This window comes from Sus scrofa, chromosome 15 (assembly GCF_054392235.1).
Source record: "Sus scrofa isolate SSC_HxYL_T2T_F1_AM1 chromosome 15, Sscrofa_HxYL_maternal_Yorkshire_Landrace_v2.0, whole genome shotgun sequence".
NCBI classification, from domain to species: domain Eukaryota; kingdom Metazoa; phylum Chordata; class Mammalia; order Artiodactyla; family Suidae; genus Sus; species Sus scrofa.
Genome location: NC_139397.1, coordinates 125,620,866 through 125,631,625, shown reverse-complemented (window position 1 = coordinate 125,631,625; position 10,760 = coordinate 125,620,866). Strand labels below are relative to the sequence as shown.

At 44.9% G+C, this 10,760-nt stretch overlaps 1 protein-coding gene across 1 annotated transcript; it reads left to right on the top strand.

The window, feature by feature from the left end:
• The first annotated feature begins 7,408 nt into the window (after positions 1-7,408).
• On the top strand, positions 7,409-10,353 carry LOC110257071 (gamma-crystallin C). Its single transcript, XM_084999111.1, has 4 exons — positions 7,409-7,507; positions 8,662-8,748; positions 8,859-9,101; positions 10,016-10,353. Exons 1-4 carry the CDS (start codon positions 7,409-7,411, stop codon positions 10,289-10,291), a joined length of 705 nt encoding a protein of 234 aa, XP_084855237.1. The 3' UTR covers positions 10,292-10,353.
• Positions 10,354-10,760: the final 407 nt, after the last annotated feature.

Below are 10,760 nucleotides of genomic sequence, written 5' to 3'. Positions count from 1 at the left end.
CTAAAAGAGTCCTGCCTTTCTTTTCATCTCTTCGGCCTCCATAAGCAATAATGGCACTTGGCCAAACATGATGACACATGTTTTCAAGACAGCAAAAAACATCTAATAAGGGGAATTAAGTAGAGGATGTTATTGCCAGCCTTCTTGTAAAGACTAGATCATGTAGGCTCAAAGTTCAGCTTGACTGGGTTCAAGCCATTTGTGGTTAGTCTCACAACGGTATATCTGGTTATGATGACAGGAAAGTACTTATTAAAACACCTCAAGAGTTCCCATTGTGGCTCAGCAGGTTAAGAACCTGCCAGAGTATCCCTGAGGATGCAGATTCGATCCCTGGCCTTGCTTAGTAGGTTAAGGATCCAGTGCTGCTGTGGCTGTGGCATAGGCTCCAGCTGTAGCTCCAATTCAACCCCTAGTCCGGGAACTTCCATATGCTGCAGGTACAGCCATAAAAAGAAAATAAGACATAAATTAGAAAAAAAAACACACCTCAAATTATCCCCTCTAGGTGATCTTCCCTATGAGCCGAAGTCTTAAGTGATAAGGAAAGTCATTCTCAGCATCTAGACTCTTACTTTAGCTCCACAAACAAATCAGCAAAACGGTCGCTCTCACCTACTGCATCCATTACCCTTCTAACAGCCTCCATCCCCTTTCTCCCAATTCCATCCCCAATACCTGCAAACAGACATCCAAACAGAATTCATCTTCTCTTTGCTGCATGTGCTTTGTAGAATAATTGCAGGATTTTTACGAAAACCACATGCACATAGGAAAAATGCAGCCTCCTATCATTTTAATAGAAAGTAAAGTACTACAACCATTGATGGGAAATAATAATACTAAATCAAAAATAAGACACTGACATTTCCTGGAGAAGTCTGATTGATTTGTTTCCTTTATTTTAAAAAATGGATTAAAGTCAGTAACAATAAAAAAAAAACTACAACATACTAAATGAAAGAAATAAAAAACAGGTGAATGAGGCAATTGAGCCTGAAGAAAAACAAGAGTGAGAGAGTGAGAGGAGAGAGAGGGAGCCAGCGGTGAAGTCTGAGCCCAAACTGGGTGTTATAAGGCACTTCGTTGGCTGAAGATAGAGCCAGATTTGGACACAGACAGCAAAACAAGTTCAGTTCCATGACTGACAGAGTCTGTAAGACAAATAAATCCATCATTCAAGACTAGCCAAACCATTCCCAGTACTGAAACATAAAGGAAAATTTTCTTGTGGGTCCTAGGAAGGAAGATACTGAGTAAACAATGTCCTTGATAACATCCTGCAGTCATTAGATTCAGTTCTTAGGGCTGTTTCTTAAAAAGCTCCTCAATGAGGGAGTTCCCATCGTGGCGCAACGGAAACGAATCCGACTAGCATCCATGAGGATGCAGGTTCGATCCCTGGCCTCGCTCAGTGGGCTGGGATCCGGTGTTGCCATGAACTATGGTTACAGGTGGCAGATGCAGATGCAGCTGGGATCCCCCATCGCTGCGGCTCCTATTTGACTGACCCCTAGCCTGGGAACCTCCATGTGCCGCGGGTGCGGCCCTAAAAACCAAAAGAAAAAGAGAAAGAAAGAAAGAAAAGAAAAGAAAAAGAAAACCCTGATTGCGTTCGGAGTTCCCGTCGTGGCGCAGTGGTTAACGAATCCGACTAGGAACCATGAGGTTGCGGGTTCGGTCCCTGCCCTTGCTCAGTGGGTTAAGGATCCAGCATTGCCGTGAGCTGTGGTGTAGGTTGCAGACGCGGCTCAGATCCCGCGTTGCTGTGGCTCTGGCGTAGGCCGGTGGCTACAGCTCCGATTCAACCCCTAGCCTGGGAATCTCCATATGCCGCGGGAGTGGCCCAAGAAATAGCAACAACAAAAAGACAAAAAAAAAAAAAAAAAAAAAAAGCTCCTCAATAAGGAGTTCCTGTCGAACAGTTAACGAATCTGACTAAGAACCATGAGGTTGCGGGTTCGATCCCTGGCCTTGCTCAGTGGGTTAAGGATCCAGCATTGCCGTGAGCTGTGGTGTAGGTTGCAGACACGGCTTGGATCCCGAGTTGCTGTGGCTGTGGCTAGGCCAGCGGCTACAGCTCCGATTCGACCCCTAGCCTGGGAACCTCCATATGCTGCGGGAGCGGCCCAAGAAAAGGCAAAAAGACAAAAAAAAAGAAAAAAAATTCCTCAACGAAGCTGATGGCTTCAGGTCAAAATTCATTTGAAATACCCCATTCTTGGAGATTCTAGTAAGTGGCCCAAATCCCATCTCACAGCAGGTGGAAGACTTTGTGTACCCACTTCTCCCGATGTGTCTTGTATTCTGGAGAGAAAATGAGTTGTTTATGCTTTTCCCAGTCACTCTCCACTCCCAACTCCTGCCTCATCATTGGGTGGATCATCTGATCTCCCACATGTGCCCGCTCCCTCCCCTCCCCCTACACGGACCCAAATGGGACGCATAGTGCCTTTTCCTTTAACTCCTGCATCACCTCTCCCATAAAGCATTTCTGTGTGCAGCCAGGTTTATTACAGACATTGTTGGGGGAGAGATGCATGTTTAGATCATCAAAGCACAATAATATCAAGTTTCATATGAGACGGCCCAGCCCTGGTCAGTCTGTAAGCTCCAACCTGCCGCTGGATGGCCTGGTCTTCCTTCCCTTCCTTGCTCCTCTCTTTGTTCTTAGCTGTATTCACATAGTTGTTCATTTCTGTAGAGTCTTCTTCCATCCCACACACACTCAAGGTCTCCACATCCAAACCCTAGGGTAAGAGGCATGAACCAGGACAGTTGCAGGCAAACTGGGGCATATGGGCGGGCTATTTATAAAGGTTCCTCCCCTGCACAACTGTCAGATTCTTGTATTATTTGGTATTTATTGTTCTGAAATTCCAGTTTTTTAACCTTTAAACTCCCAACACTACAGTTGGCTTCTTAGAGACGGTAGCCAGTGTCCTCTGTTTGCCAATAATAGCACAGCAAACATGAATTAGAAAGCCAAAAGCTTCTCAGAGTGCCGTTTTACATTATTTGCCCGTAGCCATAAAATCACAGACTTCAGACATGGCAATTGTCCTGAAACACCTGAACCAAAAGCTTGCATAAAATTAGAGATCCTGGATTTATCAATTGAGTTTACAAGTTGCTTCTCTCCCTGGGGCTCAGCCAAAGAGAATCTTTTTTTTTTTTTTTGTCTTTTTGCCATTTCTTGGGCCGCTCCCGAGGCATATGGAGGTTCCCAGGCTAGGGGTCGAATCGGAGCTGTAGCCGCCAGCCTACACCAGAGCTACAGCAACTCGGGATCCAAGCCGTGTCTGCAACCTACACCACAGCCCACGGCAACGCCAGATCCTTTAACCCACTGAGCAAGGCCAGGGATCGAACCCGCAACCTCATGGTTCCTACTCAGATTCGTTAACCACTGCGCCACGACGGGAACTCCAGCCAAAGAGAATCTTATCTACCCTCCAACCCCAGCATAAAAAAAAGGTCAACCATGGGGAGTGGCCAGAGGAAGAGATTATGCCCAAACTAACTCCTTTTTTTTTTTTTTTTTTTTTTTTTTGCTTTTTAGGGCCTCATCTATGATATGGAAATTCCCAGGCTGGGGGTCCAATTAGAGCTGCAGCTGCCAGCCTACACCACAGCAACAGCAATGCTGGATCTTTAACCCACTGAGCGAGGCCAGAGATCGAACCTGCATCCTCATGGATGCTAGTCGGTTTCATATCCATTGAGCCACAGTGGGAACTCCCAAACTAACGCCTAATCTACCCTCTTTCCTTCTCTCTGTCTTCTCTCTCAGCACTGGGACCTTGGAGAGGTGAAAGCAGAGAAAGGATATCTACAAGATTCCACTAACATCTTCCCCATTAAGATGAAGCAACAATTCAAGACAACCCAGGCAGCAGCCTACATACCCTACACACACTGGCATTTCCTGTATTTCCTAGTTTGTAGTGAATCCAGATATTAAATGTTTTTCTTTCTTTTTTCCCTCTTTTCTTCCTTTGAATCTACAGTGTCTTCTGGCCTGATTAACTTTATACAAGCTCCAAGCAAAGAAACTGAAGTAGCAGCTATTCCATAAAAGAGTATCAAGGACCAATTTCATTGAGCTACACGCTCAAAACATCCCCCTCGTATGGGTTCCCTCTCCAGTTTTCCTGCCCTGCTGCCATATAGGATTAGGTCCCAATGTTGGTAGGTGTCTTCTTCCCTCCCCTCCAGACTTTCAGAGTTCAAATTGTCTTCTTTGTGGGTCTGTTAAAGCAACACCGGCAATCACAACCACCTATTGCTTAAGCAAGAAGAAATGTATTATTTTTTTTAAGCCACACCTGCGGCATATGGAAGTTCCCAGCACAGGGACTGAATTCAAGCCGTAGCTACGGGAATATTGGATCCTTATCCCACTGTGCCACAGTGGGAACTCTCTCTCTTTCTGTGTGTGTGTGTGTGTGTGTGTGTGTGTGTAAATAAAAGTTTTTTGGGGGGGCCACAACTGTGGCATATGGAAGTTCCCAGGCTAGGGGTCGAATCAGAGCTGCAGCCACTAGCCTATGCCACAGCCACAGCAATGCCAGATCCAAGCTGTGTCTGTGACCTATACCACAGCTCATGGCATTGCAGGATCCTTAACCCACCAAGCGGGGCCAGGGATCAAACCCGCATCCTCGTGGATACTTTTTTAACATCAAAGTCTATTTGTCCCAAGAGGAATAGCCATAGGAGTTAAGCGGAGGTAGGCCAATAATTGCTTCGTATCTTCTTGTCAGCTATTCAATGGTCATCAAGATGAGCTGAGAAAGAGACCCAGAGGCTGGTACTATGCTGGTGGTCCTTGGCCTTTACCCAAGCTACTTGTTGGGAGAGTTTGTTCTACATGGCTGCCAACCAGATGACTTCTTCTCATTCAGCCAAGCACACATATGATACAAATGCTGCATTAAGTCCTAGGAAGCAAGCAGGTGGGTGGTTAAGTCAGCAACTGCTGACTGGACCTCGGACACTAGCAAAATCCTGGAATCGGTCACTGCTGTTGTAACACGAATTTGGCATCTCGGGAGACATAAAAACTAGACAGAATTAGGAAGGAGTGGAGGACTTAGGGGACAACACAACGTTTCTGTTTTCTGGGTTCTGCCTGCTCATCTTGCCTGTTATAAAGGCTCATTAAATAGATCAAATGTGGGGTGTTTGTGTCATCCTACACATTGAGATGCAAATGCTGAACTTTGATGTGAGTGTGTAGGCCTGTTGTGCCGAGCATTTGAAATAGGTCCCGTGGACTATTACAATGATGCATTTCAGATGAGGCAACAAGATTCATAGCCCCCAGACATTCATGGAGTAACCTTTACATGCCAGTTCAGTTTGCCAGTTAGCGAGAATACAAAAGTAAGGCTGGATGGGGCGGGGGCGGGGAGGTGCGGAGGGTGGGAATGGAGATAAACTAGGAGTTACATATATTACTACATAAAAGAGGTAAACACACCTATACTTCAATAAAATTTAAACTTAAGAAACTAGGTACACAACAAGGCCCTACTGCAGAGCACAGGGAACTATACTCAATATTTTGTAATAACCTAGAATGGAAAAGAATCTGAAAAGAATATATACATGTGTGGGTGTGGGTGTGTGTATAACTGAGTCACTTTACTGTACACTTGAAACTAATACATCATTTAAATTAACTACACTTCAACAGAAAGAAAAAGAAGAGAGATTGGAGTTCCCGTCACGGCTCAGCAAATCTGACTAGCATCCATGGGGATTCAGGTTTGATCCCTGGCCTCATTTAGAGGGTTAAGGATCTGGCGTTGCCATGAGCTGTGGCGTAGGTTGCAGACATGGCTCAGATCCTGTGTTGCTGTGGCTGTGGCGTAGGCCGGCAGCTGTAGCTCTGATTCGACCCTCTAGCCTGGGAACCTCCACATGCCACAGATGCAGTCCTAAAAAGACAAAAAAGAAAAAGTAGAGATGGAGTAGTCCTTGCCCTCATGGGACTCTCTTCATGTATTTCAAAGAATAGATGTCTAAATAAAATGGTAGATAAGTGATAACTACCATTACACTGGTATGAACAAGATGCTTGGAGAACCAAGTAGACAGTGGGACCACACATAGACTGAGTGGCTTAAACAACAAACATTTATTCCTCCTAGTTCTGCAGGCTGGAAGTGCAAGATCAGGGTGCCAGCAGATCCAGTGGTGGTGAGAACCCACTTCCTGGTCTGCAGACAGGCTCCTGCCTGTTCCTCTCCTGCCAGAGAGAGAAAAAAAGCTGTTTCAGGGCTCTTCCCATGACCCCATCAGGAGGCCCCACCCTCATGACCTAGTTCCCACCCAAAAGCCCCATCTCTAGATAGCATCATGGTAAAGATTGGGCTTCCAACATGTGCATTTGGGGGGAAATAAACATTCGGTCAGTCAGCGGTAGTGTGACTCTGTGTGTTTTGCTCCTGATCATCCTGGCATCACCCTGGGAGAAATGTCAAGACTATGCCATTCTGAGGCAAGGCTAAGGTTCAGTAATACTCACCTTCTGACCCCTTTATCTTTTTTCCTGTTTTTACCAGCACAGTCACTTACGTGCTGTTACCTCTGCTTTGAGCCACTCATCATATACATGTGAGACTTTTCAGAACAAAGCAGAGAGCATTTCTGCCTACAGGTAGAAGAAGAATATTAGAATATATCATTGCTAATAAAACATTAACTGGGGATAGCTAAAACATGTTTTCCATATCAAAAAAATGAGGAATTGTAATAACCTATAATGGAGAGGAATCTGAAAAAGGATATGTATATACACATATATCACCGAATCACTTTTCTGTACCCTCAAAACTAACATAACATTGTAAATCAACTATACATTTTTTTAAAAAGGGAGCGGGAAGGAAAAAATTAGAGTTTTTCAAAGTTTGTTCCAAGAACAATCTGGTGCTGATTCAAAATGCAGATTCCTAGAGTCTTTTCCAGATCTAATGATGCAGAATCTCAGAAGACGTCAGGGCCTGGTAATTACTTTTTAAAATAAGCACAGGTGGTTCTTATGCACTCTAGAGTTTGAAAATCACTAGGTGATTTCTAATGTTCCTTACAAATTCTTTTAACCATTTTTTTTTCAAACCACAAAATGGCTCTGTAGTGGAGACATTTTTCAGGCACCTTTGAGAAGAGGGAATATCTTTGAGAGAGAGCAATAGGCTGAAGTCATCCTTAGTAACATCTCACTGTGACTGCCATCAAACACCCCTTCAGTGTTCATTTGTGCCCAGGTGTGTGCTAAAAACATGAAGCACATAATCCCATTTATTCATGTCAGTGTCCTTTAGCCAAAGACCACCAGAAACACCCGATGTGAAGCAAGCAGGATTGTTAACCGGTTACAGTGAGGGGATCACACACCATGCGGAGGCATGGATTGGCTCATAAGAGGCTGTTAGAAAGAACTATGATGGGATTTGTACTTTGGTTGGCTGACTTGAGGGCGTGTCCAAAAAGGCAGGCAAGTTCCCTGTGGATTGGGTGTTGTCAGACTGCAGGGGTAATTTTATGATTGGGTATCTTGATAAATCTACTCCTGGGGAAGGGAGCAAAGAGCTAGGATAAAGCTGCCCTTGAAAAGAAGTAGCCATGAGAGAGGAGGCGTCTGGTATTTTGTGGGTGGCACGTTGGCTTTGTTTTTTGCCTGTGCTTAGACAGAATCATGAAGTGGCCTTCTCATGTTTCATTTCATCATGGTCTTAGGGTAACCTGGCCTGAAGTTAGTGTTTTGTGAGATTGTTTATGTCTAATGGGGAAATATGGCCTAGCTCTGAGGGTCAGGCCAGCTTCCAAATATTAGAGACTGCCCTTCCTTCCTTCCTCCCTCCCTCTCTCTCTCTTTCTCATGCAATATACTATGCCCCATGAGAGAAGTACTATGAAATAACCCATGCTCTGAAAGTCCACGTGCCTTGCCAAGTTCACACGGCTACTGAGTGGACATTCTGAATCCACCACTTGACTGCCTTACCCCAGCAAAGGGAAAGCAATTTATAAAGCAATATACCTCTAAGTCTTGAACCCAAGGGCCCTAAAAACCTTTCTTTTCTGTTCTTTTTTCCTATCACAAGTTGGCTACCAGGAGGTGATTTTCAGTTACATAAAGTGCACTTACCAAAGAGGAACTGATTAGTTATGTCTTAAAAGACTTGGGTCAACACAGTTAAAACTAGCAAAGATCAGAATGCAGGTTTGTGTTCTGCACTGGATTGACAAATCCTGTAAAGAAAGAGGTTTTAAGAGCTTGGTGGTCTCTGTCGTTCAGGAAAATTAGTGCCTCAGGTATTCTGCTTCACCCACAGGTTCTCTGGAATTCTGAGCCTCTTCCACAAAGGCATAGATTTTTCCCAGAAAATACACAGGGCATAATTGAATCATATGTATAGAGAGGTGAGTTTCAGGTCAAAGGTTCAGACAGATGTGCTGATAAATTTACAAAACACCATGAATCCAAATAAAAGCAACTCTAGGGACTCATCGAGAACCCGTACAGGACAGCGTTAGAACATACTAGAGAATGACAGGCATTTCCACTGAATGCAGCGTGTAAAGGGATCCATAAAATCCCCTTACTCACCCCCAGGGGCCCCTTTTGTGTTGTTCTTGCCAACGCAGCAGCCGTTCTGCTATATAGACCCGCCGCGCTGCCGGGGCCCCATCCCATTGAACTCGCGTCACCCGTGTCATCCAGCCATGGGGAAGGTAAGCGGAACACGAGTGAAATGGAGAAGAAGAAGAAGAAGAAAAGGCCTTAATACAAGATCTATTATGGGGAGCAAATGATTTAATTTTGAATTATTCCTCCTTTGCAGATCACCTTCTACGAGGACCGGAGCTTCCAGGGCCGCTGCTACGAGTGCAGCAGCGACTGCCCCAACCTGCAGCCCTACTTCAGCCGCTGCAACTCCATCCGCGTGGACAGCGGCTGCTGGATGCTCTATGAGCGCCCCAACTACCAGGGCCACCAGTACTTCCTGCGGCGCGGCGACTACCCCGACTACCAGCAGTGGATGGGCGTCAATGATTCCATCCGCTCCTGCCGCCTCATCCCCCAAGTGAGTCCGGCTTGATTCCAATCTTGCCCCCTGAGCGCCTATGATGGGTGTTAGGGTGAGGGAGGTTTTCCTTTCAAAACACCGAAGGGTTAAATGGGCTTTAGGTAGCTGCCAAAGCCCAGGTAGATACAGCCATGAAAACAGCAGAGAATATGAGGAAGAATTCACTTAGGGAGTCAGTTTTGTTTTTAGTTTTTGCTGCCATTGGGTTCATCAAAACTTGTCTGTAACAAATGTAACGTCATAGTGGGATATAAAACAAAACTTGCAAGTGGGAAGCTGGTTGGGCATACAAGGCAACAATATTTCTAACCAATTAATTTCGAACTATAGTAAAGGAATTGATAGTGAACAAATTAGTTTCCACTGCAGACTAGTAAACACGGAAAGCGCCATGGTTAGTATAGGCTATTCAAAAGTATTGGCCAATTGTGGAAAAGGTAATCTTTATCAATTTGGAAAATCAGTTAAATTCTCATTTCAGATTATTTAAACAAATTTTCCAATGAAGGATGTGATTTTTAAAAAATTCTATTTTAGTGGTAAATGTGTGTGTGTGTATAAATTTGGGAGGTTATATGCATATTAAAATATAGGCAAAATGCATTTTCTTCCCAAACAATAGCTTTGAGTTATTACCTAGGAATCAAAAAATTAGGGAATTAAGAGTTAGGAATCAATATACTTGCATTTTTGATGGATTCTAACCCAGACCTTGAAAATTCCATCTCCTACAGAAGAAATCAAAAATAAGCATGCAAATATTTGTTAAATGCTAGTAGAACACAGATTCCTACACAGCATTCACAGCAATTTCAGAGTCTTAGTTTTGACGTTGACCATCTCATGCCCCAACCTGCCAAGTTCATCTCTTGCTTGGTTGCTTTGTCTGTTCCTTCTCCCTGTGGACCAAGCAGACAAGCTCCCACAGGCTGCGGCTGTATGAGCGAGAGGATCACAAAGGCCTCATGATGGAGCTGAGCGAGGACTGCTCCTGCATCCAGGACCGCTTCCACCTGACCGAGGTCCGCTCCCTCCACGTGCTGGAGGGCTGCTGGGTCCTCTACGAGATGCCCAACTACTGTGGCCGGCAGTACCTGCTGCGGCCCCAAGAATACAGGCGCTACCAGGACTGGGGGGCCGTGGATGCGAAGGCAGGCTCTTTGCGGAGGGTGGTGGATTTATACTAAAATAGGTTCACAGCTACCATTTTCTCCTTTGGGAACCTAATAAAGTATTTAGTCTGTATCATTGGCAATCGCTGGCTTCTGTTTTTCTTTCATCGTGTGCCCATTCATTCAACTGTGATGCTCGCGGTTAAAGGTTGAGTGGATAAAAGGGGGAGGGATCTGTCCTAGATGGACTTCAAAGTAGAATGAGTTTTGAAAAAGCCTCCAAAGTAGGGGCAGAGAAAAGAGAGAGCTTGTTTGAGAAAGAAAGGCAGATGCAGTAGAGAAATGGGAGAGGGTGAATGGGGAGGAAGGAGGCTTTCAGCTGAGGACCATGAGAAACATTCCAGCAGTTTCCTTCTGACCCAAGGAGTGTTCGTTGGCCACAGAGGGTCACAGATGAGTGGTGAAGGGCAGACCATTCGCAAAAAGCCAGATCAGACTGTAGAAGGAACTGTAGCTTTGTTTACTTTCAAGCACAGTTTTGAAT

What these genes read in the sequence shown, in the direction of transcription:
- LOC110257071 (XM_084999111.1), top strand. Translation starts at nt 7,409, where the DNA reads ATGCGGAGGCATGGATTGGCTCATAAGAGGCTGTTAGAAAGAACTATG. An exon ending in GGGCGTGTCCAAAAAGGCAG is followed by an intron (nt 7,508 to 8,661) that starts GCAAGTTCCCTG and finishes TTGCCAACGCAG; the next exon opens with CAGCCGTTCTGCTATATAGA. An exon ending in CCTGCCGCCTCATCCCCCAA is followed by an intron (nt 9,102 to 10,015) that starts GTGAGTCCGGCT and finishes CTGTGGACCAAG; the next exon opens with CAGACAAGCTCCCACAGGCT.